This window comes from Phasianus colchicus, chromosome Z (assembly GCF_987193195.1).
Source record: "Phasianus colchicus chromosome Z, bPhaCol1.hap1.1, whole genome shotgun sequence".
Lineage (NCBI taxonomy): Eukaryota > Metazoa > Chordata > Aves > Galliformes > Phasianidae > Phasianus > Phasianus colchicus.
This window is the reverse complement of record NC_143476.1, coordinates 77,127,542-77,147,571: the sequence shown is the minus strand read 5'-3', so window position 1 is coordinate 77,147,571 and position 20,030 is coordinate 77,127,542. Positions and strand designations below refer to the sequence as shown.

The window sequence follows — 20,030 nt, the reverse complement described above, 5'->3', positions numbered from 1 at the left end:
CAAAGATGATAAAGGGCCTGAAGAATATTCTTGTGAGGAAAGGCTGAGCAACCTGGGTCTGTTCAGCCTTGAGAAAAGAAGACTGACATGGCATCTTATTAATTGCTATAAATATCTAAGGTGCAGGAGGCGAAGGGATGAGGTCAGATGCTTTTCAGTGAGTGGCAACAGGAAAAGGGGAAATGGCCACAAACTGAAGCATAGAAAGCTCCTCACATATGTGTATAAGAACTGCTTCACAGTGAGGGTGATGGGGCACTGGAACAGGCTGCTCAGAGGGGCTATGGAGTTTCCTCTGGAGACATTCAAGACCGATCTGGATGCTTACCTGTGCAGCCTGCTGTCGGGAGCCTGCTTTGCAGGGGGTTGGACTTGATGATCTCTGGAAGTCCCTTCCAGCCCTACAATTCTGTGATTCTGTCATATTCTTTCTTGCTCAGTTTGTGTCCTTACAATGGGGCAACTGCCCACCCTGCAGATCTGAGCCAACCTCATCATCACTGTGGTGAGTGAGGTAATTACATCACAGTATTTGGCCTTCTGTTCTCTAAAACTACATTTTGTGATGAATTTTTGTGTCTTTCTTACATGTGGAGTTTCATGTAGTAAAGCTCAACTGGCATTCTTTAGGAACACTGATGTGAATGGCAATATTCTGTACTTCAGTAGGTTTATGTTTTAGAACATAAGGTTTACATACCTGTACAAGGGGTACTTAGACTGTTTGACTGTAATCAGTATATAAGTGACCAGATTCAAGCCTTGTGAAACTTCTCACAGTAGCTGCAATCTATCAGCGGGGTCTGCTGTGGTCCTGCCCCCTCTCCTGAACCAACAATATGCTGTAATAAGACACAGTTCTCTTGAAATTGCTTTTTCAAGATATTTGATTTTTTGTCATTCCCTGAACAAACTCATTGCCCTGGATTGTGCAATAGCTGTGCTGGCCTAAGAAAGGGGTGTCAATCACAACCCGAAGTAGAAAGTAAGTGGACTGTGGAAGAGTGAACTTAATTTCTGAAATTTCAGCTTTATTTTGGGGTGGAAGAGTGGTGGGAAATAAAGGAGACTTATCTTCAGTCTCTACAGTGCAGTATCTTCCAGCGGCTGTTATTTGACTTCACAAAGAAACATGTATTCCATGTATTTTGACCCTAGACTGCTAATTTAGAAACTTGGCTTTCTTAGATAATTCTAATGATTGTCAATTAAATATTTTTCTCAGAGACAAGTATTTCAGAACTCCAGAGACGCTCAAACTATACATTATTTTCTTGGAAACTCCTCTTAGATGAGTGTCACAGTGTGTTATACAAACAATTGATCTTTCTATCAAACTGCCTACTAGGGAGGTCTTGAATTATTTATTCTGGTTAATTGTATTGATAGATTCTTTTTTCCCAGCTGAAAATAATATTCTCCTTCACTGAGTAATGTGGTTACTGCATTCATTCCAGAAATAGGAAAGTTGAATGAGCTCCTTCCTCTTCAGGAGACTTAGATATTACACTTCTAAACAGAATGCCATAAATACACTGCTGTCAGATGAGTGCTCTCACTCTGTTCTTGCAAAGCTGTTTCTCTTTGACTAATCCATAAGTTAGTTTAGGAAAGGCCTGATCACAGGGCTCATTGAAAGGGCTTTAAACTAGGCTGGAAGGGCAAAGGAGATAAAACCAGGTTTGCTCAAAATCAGCCTAGGGACAGAATTCCAGCACATAGGAACAGGCCATCCCTTTGTACCATAAGACAGTGGGAAGAAGACTGGCCTGGCTGAGCAGGGAGCTTTCACTGAGACTTGGGGAAAAAAAGGTTTACCACCTTTTGTGTGTCTACACACAAGAAGGGGCAGGTAACTCAGGGAGAGTACAAGGATGTTGCTATGAAATGCAGAGAGATTATTAGTTGAAAGTCCAGCAAGAACTTAATCTGGCCACTACTCAAAGAATGGTAGTGAATAAAGTGGTGTTCCTCTGGGTTCAGTTCTGGGGCCTGTCCTGCTTAATGTCTTTATTGATGATCTGGATGAAGCGATTAAGCGCACCCTCACTAAGTTTGCAGATGACACCAATTTGGGAGGAAATATTGATCTGCCTGAGCATGGGAAGGCCATATAGAGGGATCCAGACAGGCTGGATAGCTGGGCCTAGTCCAATTGTATGAGCTTCAAGAAGTCCAAGTACTAGATCTTGCACTTTGGTCACAGCAGCTGGTTGGAAAAGTGGAAAAGGATCTGGGGGTGTTAGTTGACAGCTAACTGAACACAAGCCAGCAGTGTGCACAGGTGGCCAAGAAGGCTAGTAGCATCCTTGCTTGTATCAGAAATACTGTAGTCAGTGGAACTAGATAAATTATTTTCCCCCAGTATTTAGCACTGGTGATTGCACCCCAGATACTGTGTTCAAATCTGGGCTCTTCCCTACAAGAAAACACTGAGGGCCTCAGTGTACAAAGAAGGGCAATGAAGCTGGTGAAAGGTCTGCAGCACGTCTTACGAGGAGTGACTGAGGGAACTGCTACCATTTAGTCAGGAGAAGAGAAAGCTCAGGAGAGACATTATTGGTCTCTACAATGATCTGAAAAGAGGTTGTAGAGAGGTAAGAGTTGGTCTCTTCTCCCAGATAACTAGAGATAGTGATACCTGGCAATAAATTCAGAATCTCCAGCAAGCTGAAATTCTGTTCAAGTTGTGTTTTTTTTTAACCTAGATAAGCAGGATATCTGGCGCCTAAAAGTGGAGTCTTAACATTCCACAAGCTACACAGGAGGTACACTGTGCCCTGCTAGGGCTGATAGTACAGGCACCGTAACAAAGTTGATATGTTTAGAAATTTAGTCAACAGCCAATTTTTTGAAAATAACTCCTTGGCTAATTATGAAACCTGGCCAATGTAACACAGGAGCATTTGCCTGGATAACACCTTTCAATGGAACCCCATGACCACCAAAGACCCTTGCAAAAACCTCACATTAATACAGCACACTGTAGTATTAAATTTTAATATGTATAGCAGTTCTTGGAATATGCAGAAACTGCAGAAATTACATGAATATTCATGTTATGTGTATACATCCGTGTTCTTTAGTTCCTAGATGTACACATTAGGAAGAGAGATCCCCAGTGTACCCAGCGCTACAATAAAATAACGTCAGCTTTATAATCTGTCATTCAAGTTGGTAAATTTGATTCCCAGATTTCGGTAGCAATAAGAAGAGCAATAATGGATTTAAGTTGCACTAGGGGATGTTCAGGTCAAATATTAGGAAAAAATTTATTTGAAAGAGTGCTCAAGCATTGGAACAGGCTGCCCAGGGAGGTGGTGGAGTCTTGATCTCTGGAGGAGTTTGAGGAAGGTGTAGATGTGGCACTGAAGGACATGATTTAGCAGGCATGGTAGTGATGTATTGAAGGTTGGACTTGATCTTAAAGGTCTTTTTCAATGTTAATGATTCTATGATTCTAACTATTCTCCTTTCATATGCAACTCAAATGTAGGCTCTGTTCCATGCAAAGCAGAAACAAATTAAACTTAATTTCTAGTAAGTATCCTACAGAGTAGCTGGCTGAATTTTCTGGAGCGAGGTGCTCTTTTTGAAGCTGTTTCAGCAGCTATAAAATGCTTCAGTAAAGGCAAAGTGGTGAAACAAACAATCCAGAGTCTCCTCAGGCCCTGTAAGACATTGAATAAAAGAGTATTTCTTCGAAGTGTAGTTTTGTTCTTTCTTTCTTTTTTTTTTTTTCTAAAATGAGTGTCCCCAAATGAAACTTTATTTCAAGCTGAAAAGAACAATTCTTTGTTATATGGACCAGAATTTCTTGTCTTCTATCTCAGTGACATAAAAAAAATTCAGATTAATACGATTCAAATATGATTTTCCTTTTTCTTTGACACAACAGCATAAATTCCATTTTAAAGGATCTCAGAATGCAGAACAGCTTTGCCCTATCACTTCTAGGAATACATATATCACATCTCTGTTATTTAGAAATATTTATATGAAATATCAATGTGAATACAGCCATCCTATATTGCTTGAAAGTGCTTCAGTCTAATTATATCTTAACCAATTACAATACTTCGTCCACTGTAAGTGTGGAACTTCTATTACACAGTATCCTGTCTATTTCTTGGTTGTGTAAACAGAAGAGTTTTAAAGATCAAATGTAAATACTAATATATGTACAAAAATTATCATCATTGCATACTGACACCATCCAATAAAAGTCTTTGTGAATATTTTGAAAAGAAACAAATATAAGCAATATGATAATAGCCAAATTATAAGGGATTTGTGAATGTCTCCATGAATAGTTTTTCCTAATATTTGCCCAGTTCTTCTCTTGTGCCTAAGTTTACCAAAGTACATAAATCAGTATCAAGCACTTTAGGGCTCTATCCAGCTGCATTTTTGTTTTAGCATTCTCTTTCTAGTATAAAATATTGTGCCAAGAGCTGTTTCTGTGTAGTTTGCAGAATTTAGATAATTATGTGGGAAGAGCAAAAAATTAATTAAAAGAAATAAAAATAAGGTTTCTAAGCATAGAACACTCTGTAGCTGCATAAAAAAATCACCAGGACACAACAACTATGGTATATCTTCTTACGTAAGATTTTATCACTGTTTTGCACAGCAAAACATTATAGAGCATCTCTATAAAACTGAAATAGTTTAACTGCCATATTAATTATTGGTTTAGGGGAACCGCAAACATAAATAAAAGTTTGTTGAAATACTATCAAATAATTATTCTATTAGAATTTTATTTCCAACTTTGAAATAACTCTGAAGATATGAGTGTCAGCCTTGCGATTTTCATGATTTTGGAAGAAAAAAAGAAACCATTAGACATAAAATAATATATAAAAACTTATAATAATAAATTTTCCCATCTGGAAATCTGTAGTAATGACCTAATTATAATTGTGGCTATATTCCTAAAGAGGAGTGGTTGTTGTGTGACTGAGATTAGTCTGTTTACGCTATTTTATATTGCTAATATTAGAAGAAATGGTTTCAATCTACACAAACTATAGTATAAACACACATAAACTTTGTAAAGAGTGAACTGGTGTTTATGTAAAATCAGTGTGGCAAAATAAAGACAAAGTTTAACCAAAATAAATGGGGCTTACGATGGGAAAGGCCTTACAACAAAGGTGTGATGGCAAAAGGACTAGCACAATAGAGAGGTGCTATAGAGGAAGGGAAGAAGATTGCTTAACCATACCAGAGGATTCTAGACCCTTACACGAGGCCTAAGAGAGGTGTAGCCAGGCTCCACTGCTTCCTGTCACAAAGGTGAATTGCGTTCAGCTCCCAGGGCTGATCCAGTTCTTTTCCCAGGTGCTCAATCAGTGGTTCAGGCCATGACTCAGCAGTGCCATACAGGCTCCAATAGGTTTTGTAAAATGGATTAATTTACAGCTGGCAGCCTGGACATCATTTCAAGGAAAAGGAAAACCAGAACTGAACAAGGAGAGGAAAGAGAAAAGAGTTACTTACAAAAACCTGAAAAATAGTCCGCAAACTTTTTTTTTTTTTTTTTTTTACATTTGTTTCTTCATTAATTGTGTGGTTTTGAAGTAACGTGGCATCCCTCTTAGCTCAGTTAGAGGACTTGCTCAAGAGAGAGGGCATCTTTATCTTACTTTTAGCATACAACCCTGTCTTGCTGCATGTTTTGAATATCAGAGAAGGAAAAGAGGAAAAAAAAAGCACTGCAAGAGCTCACGCACTTACATCATTAGTGGGAAAAAGAGGTCCCACCCTCTTTTCTCACAAAGACAGTTCTGAATATTTACAATAATGATGGCAAATTATTTTGGTGTTGTTTTCAAGAAGACTTGTTCACAGTACTTACCTAAATAATATTACTGGAAATATATAGGAATAATATTGTCAGAATTAGACTGAGTAAAGCTTCAACAGGCTTATAGACAAAGCCTCTTTTTGTGTATGCTGCACATAAATATATGGGGTTTAACAGTCAGAGTAAGAATGCACCAGAGACAACTAAGACCTGTGCTTAAAAACTAACTCATTTCTTCATTTTAATTCATAACTTGTCTTGCTCATCTCATTAGGACTACTTATGCTGAAAGCTTAGATGAAATTTGTAAAAGCAAGATCTGACTGGATTCACAATTTCTGCAAGGGAAATCTTTGCAAAAATATATCTTCAATGTAAACTGTTAATAACTGTGAACCTTTTTTTTTTTTTTAAGAAGCAAGAATACTGACATGATCTTTAAGAAATCAAGATAAGTAGTTGACTGTGTTTTTGTTTTTTTTCCCCCAGTAAAAGAAATCTCACTCCTTTTCAGGATTATTTCAGGCTATTTTTCATTAACTGCTCTCATTTTTTCTCCCTTTCCTTCCTGTATAATCAATGAATATACAGATGTTATAATTATGAAATAAACAAGAGAGTTTGGCTAAGCAGGTTACTATACCAAAAAGAGAATAAATAGAGTGTTTACCCTTGCTCCGGGCTCACTATAAAACTCCAAAGGAGGGATCTCTAGAAAGAGAACCTTCCCCACTGGTAGTCAGCTCTTAAATGGGTCTAGGAGAGGTGGAGCCAGGCTCCACCCCTTCTAGTAGTACAGGTGAATTGCCTTCACCTGTGCTCCCAGGGCTGACTCATTGCTTGCCTCAGGTGATCAATCAGAGGTTCAGGCCGTGATTCAACAGTTCCCATACACTTCCCTTACTCTACACCTTCACCAGCTATAGATTTACTTTTCTATAGGAGTACTGCACACTTTCTTTCACATTTGACATATTTGTCTTTGATGGGGCATCAGGTTTTCTTTCACTCACACTTGTTCTGTTTCATCCATTTCCTGTCTTGTGGACAGTTAACAATATAATCACTGGACATCAGAAGCTGATAATGTGCCGAAAAGAGTTGAGAAAACAACATATAATTTTAGAAGGAATGACATCTAGTTAATATGTTGCAAGCAACTTTTTATACATTAATTGTACAAAGTGCCTCAAAATACATGTAAAGTTGATTTGTTTCTACAGTTCTGATTTATGGGTCCAAAATCACAGAATCACAGAACTGTAGGGGCTGGAAGGGACCTCCAGAGATCATCAAGTCCAATCCCCTGCAAAGCAGGCTCCCGACAGCAGGCTGCACAGGTAGGTATACAGGTGGATCTCGAATATCTCCAGAGGAGACTCCACAGCCCCCCTGGGCAGCCTGTTCCAATGCTCTGTCATCCTCACTGTGAAGCAGTTCTTAGCATATTTGTGCAGAACTTCCTATGCTTCAGTTTGTGGCCATTTCCCCTTGTCCTGTCGTCACATGCTGCTGAAAGGAGTTTGGCCTTGTCCCTTTGCCTCCCACACCTTAGATATTTATAGACACTGATCATATCCCCTTTCAGTCTTCGTTTCTCAACATTTCCAGGTTGCTCATCCCTTCTTCACAGAGGAGATGCTCCAGGCCCTTTATCATCTTTGTGACTCCTCTGGATTCTTTCCAGCAGATTCCTGTCTTTTTTTGTAGGAGCCCAGAACTGGACACAGTACTTCAGGTGAGGCCTGACCAGGGCAACGTAGAGGGGGAAGATCAACTCCCTCGACCTGCTGGCCACATGTCTTTTAATACACCTCATGATCCCATTGGCCTTCTGTGAAAGACAAAACTGTTCTTTGTCTCAAAGTGTGCTTTGTGAGGCCTTTTTGGTGATAAGACTAACAGAAAACTGCAAATTATCTAAGGGTTGCCAGTGTTGGGTGTCACCGTGCCACAGTACCTCTGCTTAAAAATAAAAGGAGAAGCGGGACAAGCAGTCTTTTTCAGGGCTGTGGCTTGAAGGAGCTGACCGCTGCAAAAGGCGATGGTGCCTGTGCATGACAATGAAAGCACCACTTCCTGCTGGTTTATCTGTTGGGGCAGGCATGTCACACTAACAGACAGAAAAGGAGGAGAGGAAAAAAAACCTGAGAAACGGGATAAAAGGTCCTCACTAAACTAAGGTCTTTGGAGAAGAACTCCCAAAGAAACCTTTGACGGAGGAATTCCCTGAAGGAAAAACCTATTTGGAAGAATCCTCCAGGGCCAGCTTGCTGCAAAGTTTCCTGGTTGTCTTCCATCCCCCGCAGTGACGAGTTCCTGACATCAGCGGATGTACTACGAACCACGCTGGATCCATCCTCGACCAATGGTAGTGACTATCTCTCTCTTGCTCTCTGCAAAGACTCCTTGCTTTTATTTTCTCTCTCTTTTCTATTCCCCATCTTTCCTTCTCCATCTCCCTAAATGAGTAGGATTTGTAATAAAATGGTCAGGCTAACATTTGACTCGTTGTGTCTTAATCTTGCCGCTGGATATACATATACTACAAGAACCTCCTCTCCCTCCTATAAATTGGAGAGAGGCACCTTCTTGGCCACCAGGGCACTCTGCTGGCTTATGGCCAATCTGTTGTCCATCAGGTCCCCCTCTGCAGAGCTCCTCACCAGCCTGTACTGGTTCTTTTAGAACAACAATTTTTTAATGGTTCTAGTCTCTTTGGGAGACAAGAAAGACAGCAGATTTTTATTAGTTTAGACTATGTAGTTACTTAGTTTTTAGTTTAGTTTAGTTTAATTTTTAGTTTAGTTTAGTTTTTAGTAGCAACTTCTCTATTCTGGACAGGGTTAGAGTACCAGGGAAATAAGGCATTTGTGACTTAATCACAAATAATCATGCATATGTCTTGTGAACAAATTATCTGGATAACTACCAAAATATATGATTAGTGGTATTAATACTGTACATATTTGGTTGGATTTCATACCAGCTAAAGAAATAAAGAAAACACTACAGAATGTATTCTCTTGTACATATTTAATGCTAAATACAATTTTTAAGCTATTATTTATGAAGAATAAAATCTACTCTGGCTCCTGACAGGTTATGCAACTATTCTGTCAGGCATAAAAGATAAACAGATAAAAAAACAATCTGCTTTTTTGACCACTGGTGTTCTGTACACAGTACTGTGGGAAAGTGACTAAAGACGACACCCATGCAGAATTTGAAAGCTAGGCTGTTGTGTGCAAGCTGGGGATGCCTTTGGTAAGAGATGCATACACTCATTAATTATTGTAAATGTCACTTTCTTTTATGTTTAGTTCCTTAAGATTAAAGAGTGCTTTGGTTTAGGAAGACTGACTGAACATTGCATTAACCCCTGGTTCCAATCTTCTGAAGAGACGAAATGCAGGCACCCAAATCTAATTACATCTGTGGGTTTCAGCACAGTTGGGCAGCAGTAGCTGAGCAAATGGGTACAAGAAGCAATGTAAGTGGCAACAACATGAAACTCTGTGTGTGCTAATTTCCCCAGTCTTGTCCTCTCATTTAGAGTTAGGTCAGAGATCAAAACAGTACACCACAGGCCACAGTATGAATGAGACGTGGTCTACTGATGGAATTAGTCTAATTTCTACAGGCTAATATCACAAGGTGTTGAGTTCTTCTCACCCTATCAGTTTCAGCTGAACTGGGAGTACTTTGCAACTCCTTTTAATTTTCAGTTACAAGTTCTTGGTTAACATGAGGCATCAGTTGGTGACAATTGAGGTTTCTGTAGCAGGAGAGCATCAGATGGTGACATGATGAATCATATTTACTGTTGCAGAAAATGAACTATATGGAGTATTTTTAGAAAGGTAAGTATTTTACAGTTTGAGTACTTCTGGCATGGCAATTTGCAATTAAGAAATTGCAAGCTGGATATAGGCAACAAAGCATTTTTTTAACTATGCATTTCCTCAGCAATTGAGAATTTTGCCAGGTAATAAGTTCAGCTGTAGTAAATGACACCAGTTATGCTATGGATTTTAGAAATAGTCTGTATACCCTAGAGCTATTCTGTAAATATTATTGCCTATGACTAAATGTGGATTGGGAGAGACCTGCTTCTGTGCTGCTGGCTCAGTAAATGAAGGCATTTTTCTGGACTGCATTAAAAGGCATGTGGCCAGCAGGTTGAGAGAGGTGATCTTCCTCTTCTACTCTGCCCTGGTCAGGCCTCACCTGAAGTACTGTGTCCGGTTCTGGGCTCCTAGGGTAACTGAGCACTGGAACAGGCTGCCCAGAGGGGCTGTGGAGTTTCTTCTGGAGACGTTCAAGACCCACCTGGATGCCACCTGTGCAGCCTGCTGTAGAGAGCCTGCTTTGCAGGAAGTTGGACTCATTGATGTCTGGAGGTCCCTTCCAGCCCCTACAGTTCTGTGATTCTGTGATTAAAGTTCTTGGAAAGGGAATGTAGAATAGTTGTAATGCTGGAAAGGCAGCATGGTGCACAGCCAAGTGAGAAATGGATTTGAAATTCTGCCTCTCCTCTGGGTGCCTATCTGCACCTGAGCCTCTTGGCCCTGATTTGGAAACCAGTTCTTATGCTCAGGCAGGATGGTGTACTTTGGGGACTTACTGCTGTTTAAGCTTAGGGCATAGATGGTTACAGTTAATTGGATTATTGTCAGTTTATGAGAATAAATTCACAACTCTTATCTCCTTGAGCAATATTCTAGCTACTGGGCTACAGAGTAATAAAAAGAAGGCCTTGTTACTTGATGTACACAGCACTGTCTGTGTGTAGGCAGATGTGTCTACAATTCATGGAAACAATGGTGATGCTGGCAAGAGGCAACTCACTGCAGGAGCTGGCAGGAAGCACGGGGTTCCCTTTCTGGATTTGCTTGTGATTAGCAAAAAATAATGAATAAAAGGTTTAGAAATATTCCTGCTTGTATTTCTTGTGAAATTTTATATCTATAGACAAAACTCCATTTTAGCTCTCTTCTTTCAGCTGCTCACAAAGTGACCTGCTAAAAGGGACTCCTGTCTACCTATTGATGGACAGGAGTAAGACTTGAAAAGAAGGAGTAATACACAATTAAAAGAAAAAAAAATATCTTAATCGTGTAAGAGTTAATGAGGAAAGGGAAAAGGAAGAGGAGAAATGAGGGTAACTGGCAGAAACTGAAAGATGGGATTACATTAGTGAGAGAGGAAAAGCAAGTTAAAACCATCAACAGAAAGACCAATGCTAGGAACTATAATAAACTGTGGTGCCACTTGGGACTCTGACTGCATTATTTATTTAACATTACTGAGGCCATTTATCACGCCATCAGCAATAGCTTTAGCTATTATGGGTTTCAGTGACAACTGAAATGATGAGTACTTGGTCTTCAATGGAAAGTTAGAGGATGCTAACAGCAATGTAACAGTGTAACATCTGTATATCTTTTTGTTTTGTTTGAGATAGTTCTTGCTGCTGTTTAAAATGGATTGAAAAAAAAATAAAAATGTATCCACTTTTGAAATTCCAACACATTTAAAATACAAGCCTCAGTACTTTGGAACATGACTGTGATGCTTTCTTATGCCCTCCATCACTACTCCAGAACAGAATATCATAAAATCACAGAATGGTTTGGGTTGGAACAGAGTTTAAGGATCACTCTGTTTCAACTCCCTGCTGTTTCAACCCTTTGCCATCCACCAGATCAGGCTGCCCAGAGCCCCATTCAACTCAGCCTTCAGGGGACTGGGCATCCACAACTTCTCTGGGCAACCTGTGCCAGTTCCTCACTATCCTTTGAGTAAATAATTTCCTCCTAACATCTAACTTATATCTCTCTTCTTTTAGTTTAAGACTGTTCTTCCTTGTCCTATTACTATCAGCCTCTGTAAAAAGTTGGTCTTCCTTTTGTTTATAAGCTCCCTTTTGAACACTGAGGGGATGCAATATGCTCACCCCAGAACCTTCCCCAGATTGAACAAACCCAGCTCCCTCAGCCTTTCTTTGTAGGAGAGATGCTCCAGGCCTCTAGTCAACTTCATGGCCCTTCTCTGCTCCAACAGCACCACATCTTTCCTGTACTGAGGGCCCCTGACCTGGACATAATACTCCAGATGGGGCCTCATGAAATTGACAGGATAAGACAAGAACCTCCCTCTCCCTGCTGGCTAGCCCTCTTTTGATTCAGCCCAAGATACTCTTGGCCTTCCAGCTGCTAGCACATACTGCTGGCTCATGTCCAGCTTTTCATCCACCAGAACCCCCAAGTTCTTCTCCACAGAGCTGCTCTCAAGGAGTTCTTCTCCCAGTCTGTACACATACCTGGGACTGTTCTGGCCCAAATGCAGCACCTTGCACTTAGCCTTGTTCAATCTTATTAGATTCACACAAGCCTTCCAGGTCCCTCCAGATGGCGTCCCTTTCGTGTATTATGTCAATTGCATCACTCAGCTTGATGTCATCTGCAAACTTGCTGAGGGAGCAATCCCTTCAATCCCACTGTTCAGGTCATTGATAAAGATGCTGAAGAGTACCGGTCTCAAGACAGACCCCTGGGGGATTTGTCATTGCCCTTCACTGACATAAAACCACTGACCACAGGCTCCTGATTGTGACCATCCAAACCATTCCTTATTCACTGAAGAGTTCACTCTTCCAATCCATACCCCTATCCCTATCCTCTTCAGCTAGAGGATAAGGTCTAAAGCTTGTGATGAACTAGACAGGTGACAGTTCAAGATACTGTTTCATAATGTAACATAAGACATGACTTCACTTTTTATCATACAAAAATATTTAATGCTTTAATGTATTTGAAATCATGTTATTGATGTTATTTTAACTGGCATTATTTAAAAAAAAAAAAAACTATGGTCTTTTATCAATGGACCTGTGCTAAGCTACCCCAAATATTTATCTAGATAAACACCATGCTAATGTCTTTTTCATGCAAGTCATGAAGAAGCTTATGTCTTTTGTAAGATTTGCTTATGACCTCATAAGCAAATCTATTAATATTCATTTAACAACTTTATAATATCACCATGATTTGAGTGGCCTCATGATTTGAGTGCTTTGGATCCTTACGGATTGTGGCTACGTACGGTGGCAGTGTCTAGTTGGAAGAACAGCTGAAGGTAACGTGCAAGACAACTGCCTTGAAATCTGTCTAAAACAGGAATAGGCTTAAAGAGAAGTAAGTGTAAACTCAGTATTTACTTGCATACTGCATCAAAATTTTAGATTGAAACTGCTAATATTAGAGTTATAATGAAAGTTACACCAAAGTTCAAAACAAAACAAAGGGTTTTATGCTTTATGGCACTTCTCTGTCGGTGAGAATAATAATGTTACTCTTATAAATCTCACAGCTGAGTGCCTATGTTTCCAGAATTCTGTGCACCTACTTATTTCAAAATGACTGTCATTCTGAGGAAGCTGGAAGGCCAGCACTGTGTTTTTGTGCTGTAAGAGTTAGATGGCATTTTTTTTAACGTTTCACCTCTCAGAGCTCAGTGTCTGCTCAGACAGAAACTGAGCTATGCCCTGTTGGTGACTGGCAAGTTGTGATTGGAATTGGAGAAAAAGCTCATATTTATGTAGAACAGTTCTGGCTGGTGCATATAGACATGGGTGTAGAATTTGTTTTGTTGTGTTTTGTTTTGGAGGGCTGATGGTGGTTTTGTGTTCTGGAGGATTTTGGATTATGTTCAGTATTCCTGCTCTTTGGAACACTCTCCTATATTACAAATTCATTACAGCTGCTAAATTATCATATTGCTTTGCATACTCCATACATGGCTAAGTCTTAGTATTTTTATTTTTTCTTAAGACTTATAATACGTGTTTAAATGTAAGAAGAACTTGATTAGGAAAAAAAAAAAAACTATTTAAAGACATACTTCGGGGCAGGACAAGGTATTTTAATGCTTATTGATCCATTTCCAACAGCTTTACTAGTAAGTGGAAAGTTTTTTTTTGTTTGTTTTTGTTTTTTTTTTCCAAAAAATGAAAAAGAAAAAAAAAAAAACTTCTTAGTCTAAAGGAGGCAGAAGAGGCAGAACCCATCCATGAAAAGAAATCGTCTGAACTGTGCATTAACCTTTTCAGCCACTGCTCTTATATTATTTTAATACATTTACAGTTTGGTTTCTATCTCTCTAGGTCTTTCTGCCATTGTATATTGAAACAATCTTTTCATATAGACATTATACTTATGTAAATTCTCATATTTCCATTTATTTTTTACCTCTGTAAACACTATCAGCCTCCTGAGAATACAAATACAACATTTTCTTATGTTTCTCTTTTACTTAATTGATGTAATCAGTTCAATATAGCCTCACAGAGCTGAGTTGAACTTGAGATGGATCAGAAAATGACAAGAATTGATTTTCAAGACTGAAAAAGTAATTAGACATACACTGAATTCCCTTAAGCCAAAATCATTACTTTCCAGACCAACTGTCCTATTGTTCATGAAATTACTTGTAAAACTCTTTGGAAAGTTTCTTCAGAAGGGTGATATATTGTACACCGCTGTAGGGATTACAGCACACTTACAGATATCACTGCAGAAGAGGTTAAGTACATGGTCAACAGTCTGACAATCTTTACAAATTTAAGGATTCTAACTGCAAAAATTCACTCTGATTTTCCAACATGCTCAGTTTTCAGTACTTACATCAAAAACAAAACAAAACAAAAACCATACATATATATATATATATATATACACATAATGTAGCTTGTCCTCACTATTGTCCTCACTAGAAGCAACCATCTCTGCAATAGCAGTACTGGAGTCACCAGATAAGTCATGGGCCAGATTGGTTAAGAATCTAGGAAACTTAAGGCAACTTCCAATAAATAATAATAATAAACATTTAGCTAACTATATTTCCAGCCCTCTTGTTCTATTCAGTTGATGCTCTGAAAACAGCCACCAGCCATGTTAGTTTTCCAGAAGATTGGAGTGCTTCTCTGTGGATGACTTTTTAATGCACTGTTACCAAGCCTATGAAAATAGACTGAGGCTTAAAAAGGCAGTGAGGAATTGTGTTAATTGATATGACTCTGAGAATAACTCTGCAGTCAGAATCAGCTGTAAGCGGAATTGCCAGCATAAATACCATGTAAAGATCCAATAAGCCTCTCCTCCTTCCACATCCGAGTGGGAGGGATAACAGAGACCCTTCTCTGCAAAGTTCAGGACCAAAAACCTCAAATAAATGAAGTTCTGATTACATATCTTAATTAAGGTTAAGGAGAAGGCAACAAATATGGCTGCTGAGGTACCAGCTTGCCATCAAAACCAGAATGGGCATACATGGCTGTAAGGTAACAGGGAGAAAACAGTCAATATCCAGGAAAAACTGTAGAAAAGCACTGCTCGTTGACCATGCTGGCTGAACTTGACAGAATGACAAAGCCTCACTGTATTACAGTGACAAGTTCTGTATCCTACCTTGGAAAAGACTTGCTGCAGTAGGAGAGAATTTACTGAACAGCATTGAGAAGTAGTCTGGAAATCTCTCTTCAAAGATAAATCATTTTCTTAGAGGCGGAGAGTTGTGTCACATGGTGCCTTTTTGTGCTCTTTAAACATTACCTGCATTCTCTTATAGTTTCCCTTCTCCTCCCTCCATGAGATAAGAAATCTTAGGAAGACAGGCATAAGTGTGTAATCTTTTTATTCTTATTGCAGTCTTTTCACTTAAGAATAAATAGCGAAATTATTATTGTGTTTGCCTCCGGTGCTTGAAATCAACATGACACATGATTAATACAAAATAACTAGCTAAAATAACTGGGTTCAATAACAAACACAGAAGCTGTGTGGAGGCAGATGGATACATAAAAGCAATTCGTTATCAATATTCTTTTGAATTTCGTAATCAAATCTGTTCCCTCTATGTCGACGCGCATTTATTCATTAATTATTCAGCTCGCACTCCGGCTGATGACAAACGCTGGGTTTTGGCAGACCTGACCATTCCCCGCGCTGTACTGCAGCTACTACCTGCCTCGCATTAGGGCGGGCCGCCGGGCACCGTACTGACAGCCGGAGTCCTTCCCCGAAGCCCCTAGGTTTGAGAGGTTTGCTGAAGGCTGACAGCGGAGGCCGGAGCCGGACGACAGACGCGGCCGTTCGCTCCGTCCCGTGCCGATGGGCGCGCAGCCCCGCAGGGCCGGCACGGCTCCCGTCCCCGCTGCCCGCGGCACCCGGCCGCTCTCCGCGCCGCCGGCCTGGCTCAGCGCGGCGCCGCCCGCTTCCTCCTGCCAGTCGCCGACTCGGCAGCCGCCCCAGCGTTTGCCATTTGCATTCCTCCGCCTATCGGGAGGAGGCGGAAGCCTTTGCCCCCCTTCTCCCCCCATCCGGGCGGGAGGGGGGGGGAGAGGGGACGGCCGGAGGCGGCCGCGGCCATCGAACCCTCCGCCGGGCTGCCCCGGCGCGGCTCCGCGCATCCGCCTCTTCCTTCCCGCGCGCCACCTCCGGCGGGGGAGCCGGCGGGCGCCGTACGTGCCGGGTCGGCGGCGAAGGGAGGGTCTGCGGCTCGTCGTTGCTGCGGCAGCGCCGGCCCCGCCGCACCGCCGCCACCGGGCTCTGCGCGCTGCGATCGCCGTTGCCGGCGGGAGGGGCAGGGATGTGAGAGGCCGGGCCGAGTTGCCCCCCCCTCCCTTTTTTCTTTTTTTTTTTTTTTTCTCAGGAGGAAAAAAAAAAAAAGAAAACCAACTCCCCCCCCCATCCCCCCCCCCCCCCCCCCCCCCCAAAAAAAAAAAAAAAAAAACCACCCAAACCAGCCGACCAACCCAAAAAAACCCTGAGGGCGTGGGGGGTGGGGGTGGGGGGGGATCCCGTGTCGCCGCCGCCACCCTCCACTGGATCTATTGTCAGGGAAGGAGGAAATTGCCATCCGCCGGCAGCGGCGGCACATCTGGGCGGGCACATCTGGGCATGCAACATCGGCTGCCGGCGCCCGCCTGCTCCGTCCTCCTGCCGGCCGCGCGGATCGCTGTGGGGCGCGGAGAGGCTGCCGCTCGCCCGCCGCCGGGTCCATCTTCGGGACCGAACGTAGAACCGGGGGGTGGGGGGGGCTGGGGATAAAGGCTGCTTTTTTCTTCTTCCCCTGGGATCTATTCCATGGGGATGTGTTCAAGACAAGAGAGGATTCAGAAGGATATTGACGTTGTGATCCAAAAGTGCAAGGCGGAGAAGGACTGCCTGTTTGCAGGTGAGTTTCCCCCACGGGCGCCGGTTCGGCGGTTACGAGGCTGCCGCTGCCCGACCAAGACCCGCGGTGCCGCGGTCCGGGCCGAGCCGTGCCCTTCGCTGCCGCCCCCGGGAGCGGGGCCGCCGTGTGTCTGCCCGGAGCCCCCTTCCTCCTCCTCCTCCTCCTCTTCCTCCTCCTCCTCCTCCTCCTCCTCTCCTTCCGAGGGCATGTGAGGGCAGAGGAGATCAGGGCCGGCTGGGAAGGGGGGAGGGAAGGGGGGCATCCCGGGCCGGGCAGCGTGGCAGCGGCCGCACGCCGAGCCGTGCGGTGTGCGGCTGTGCGTGTGCCCGTGCCCGCCTGGCGCAGCCCGCAGCTGCTGGGCGAGCCGCTCCCCGCTGCTCCTCGGCACGGCGGCGGCCGCGCGGCTGTTGGGGTCCCGTCGGTGCGTGCGTTCAGCCCGGCGGGGCGGGGGACGCGGCCGGACCCCTCCCAGCCCCAGCGCCGGGGCTCGGCCGGCTGCCGCTGCCGGGAGCGGTTGCCTGTTGCCTTTACCGACGTGGAAATCCCTGCCGTTGCCATAGCACCGGGCACTTGTTGCGAGGGGCTGGGGGAGCTGCCGCCTTCTCGCTGATGCACACCGATCCCCGTCCCGAACCCCGTGTCGGTGTGCGAAATCTTGGCGATTTCAGCCCAAGTAGGGAACCAGCGGGAAGCCAAGCGCTAATAACGCGGCCCTTTGTGTTTTCAGATTTCAGGTACTCAGACTCCACCTTTACCTTCACCTACATTGGAGGCTCCAAAAGGTACCTGATTTTTAGTCGTTACACCCTTGTTCCCGGCTCGCAGCATTGTTTCAGTCCCTTTTGCTGCCTTGCCTTGTGCAAGGAGGATCAATCAGTAAATCATCCGCGTTCGCACAAACGTACACTGAGGAGGAGGTGTGGAGGGAGGTGACCAGAACGGTGATCCTCGCCTCAGCGCTGCTCAGAGGCGCTTCGCTGCTTCTGTTTGTTCATTTGTGTGCATAAACTTAATTTCTGCCATATGTAAGATTAGCTTAATTTCTGCCATATGTAGGATTAACTGCAGGGTGTCAGCATATCAGATAGAGAGTTAATTCATCCTAAAAAAAAAAAAAAAAAGAAGAAGAAGAAAAAAGAAAAAGTTATGATTTTAATAAAAGATAGTCTGTATCTCACATCAGCACTTCATTCTCTTGCATTTGATAGCCATGTTTGGTCCTACAACAGAAGCAGGGCTGCCTGCAGTTAGCCAAATTAAACTCCTGAGAGCTCAGTGAAGCATCAGTGTAGCTTACAAGGTTACAACATTGCTTTAACTAAGTGCTAGTTAAAATATTATTGCTAAACGGCTCCGAGTGGATTAGATTTTATTATTATTTTTCACCATTTATTGTCTTCCTCTGTTTTCAAAAGGAAATGTTAATTGCATTGTCAAAAGCCCACATTGGTCAGTCACACATCATTTTTGTCGCCCTGGCTCTGAGTTGCCTTGATAGAGTATTTGCAGCATATACTAGTCTGTTATCTTTTAGTTGAATTTTATTAGACTTGGCAATGTTTTGACTTTTTCTTTCTTTCTTCTTCTTCTTCTTCTTATTGTTTATTCAGCTTATCTCTGGGAGCTGTTTCTCCTTCCCAGGGTATGTCAGGTTACAGTGCTCTGGAGGTGCTCTTTGCAAAGTAGCCCTGGGTGCCCCACAGCCTCCGTTCTGCTCCATGCACACTTCGAACACTGGCCACAGGATGGGCACCCAGATGATCTCTGGGCTGTTAAGCTGTTAGGCTGCTCAGAAAATGTATTCCTAGCTTCAGTGCCCCATCTTCTCTGACTGGAAGAAGAACTACATATGTCATTTTCAGTGGCACAGAGTAGTTCCCCTACCAGAGAATCAGATGTGCCTTCAGGTTGCCTGAAGTATACTCTTTAATTTAGGGTTTTAGTATACATTTTGTTTTGTTCTTGTTTTAAAAGACAATCTACAGTAAAAATGATCTTATAGAAAATACAACTGTTTAGTTAAAGTAATTGAATTTGAAAGTTACTTTGCACTGCTTTCTAAACCACATACTGCAGCAAGAAACCAGGAAGTGAAACCTGTCTATTGTTTCTGTTTCCCAACCTGAATAAAATAAAAGGCCTAAGGGCATAGCTGGTGGAAAGCAAACCGGTTTATAAATGCTGGAACAAAATGTTTTCACGTCTGCAAGGGAAGACAGAAGATAGACACGCATCCCACAACTTTGAGTTACCTGGAGTCAGGATTTATGTGGGAAGCTGTTGACTGAAAGGTTGTACCAGGGTCTTGAAAATTCAGCTGAACTGAGAAACTGAAGCTAGGCATAGAGAAGGTGGTGAAAGTGGGTTGCTACAGGGAGGATACCCAGTTTTCACTTTCCTTCTGGTATTTAAAGACATTTTAAAAAGCATCCTTAGGGCTATGAGTTTCATGTTCTCTGCTTGTTTGTATTTTAATGTAGGAAGATGTGCTGCACATAGCTTACTGAGATCCCAGGTTGTGGCAGTGAGCTCTCCTTTGAGGTACATAAAATGGAAACTCTTGGTCTTCACAGTTAAAGACACAACTGTTGTTCTCATATCACAGAGGCACAGTGGTTTCTTAGGGGAGCTGCTGGCCAAGCTGCATTTGGTCTGAGCCATGTGTGGCATCAAGGAAGGCCTCCAGCATCAGTTTGGTGAGCACCTGCAGTCAGTGGTGGATTACTCTTTAAGGATCCTTTTCATGCATTTGGCTGTGACTTTTTCTCTTACTGACATTGCTGCAGCTGTGGACTTCCTGAGTGGTGATGCTTTTTTTGGAATATTGCTCTCAGGAATTGTCCCCAGATGACAAAAATGACTTCCTGAGGGGCAGCTGGTAGGCCTCATTCTAATGCTTCAGATACTCAGTCTTTGATGACTTTGTTCTTCAAACTGACCTGAACAAGATTTTCAAGTCATAGATAAAGGGAGAACGCTG

The 20,030-nt window shown here is 42.5% G+C and overlaps 1 protein-coding gene across 3 annotated transcripts in view; it reads left to right on the top strand.

The window, feature by feature from the left end:
• Positions 1 to 16,637: 16,637 nt before the first annotated feature.
• PARP8 (poly(ADP-ribose) polymerase family member 8) overlaps positions 16,638 to 20,030 on the top strand; it is a 114,320-nt gene continuing 110,927 nt past the window's right edge. For all 3 annotated transcript variants that reach the window (XM_090130659.1, XM_090130657.1, XM_031609119.2), the window contains exons 1-2: positions 16,638 to 17,050; positions 17,778 to 17,832. In XM_090130659.1, coding sequence (XP_089986785.1) covers positions 16,960 to 17,050; positions 17,778 to 17,832 — 146 coding nt within the window. In that variant the 5' untranslated portion in view covers positions 16,638 to 16,959. The remainder of the gene's footprint in view (positions 17,051 to 17,777; positions 17,833 to 20,030) is intronic.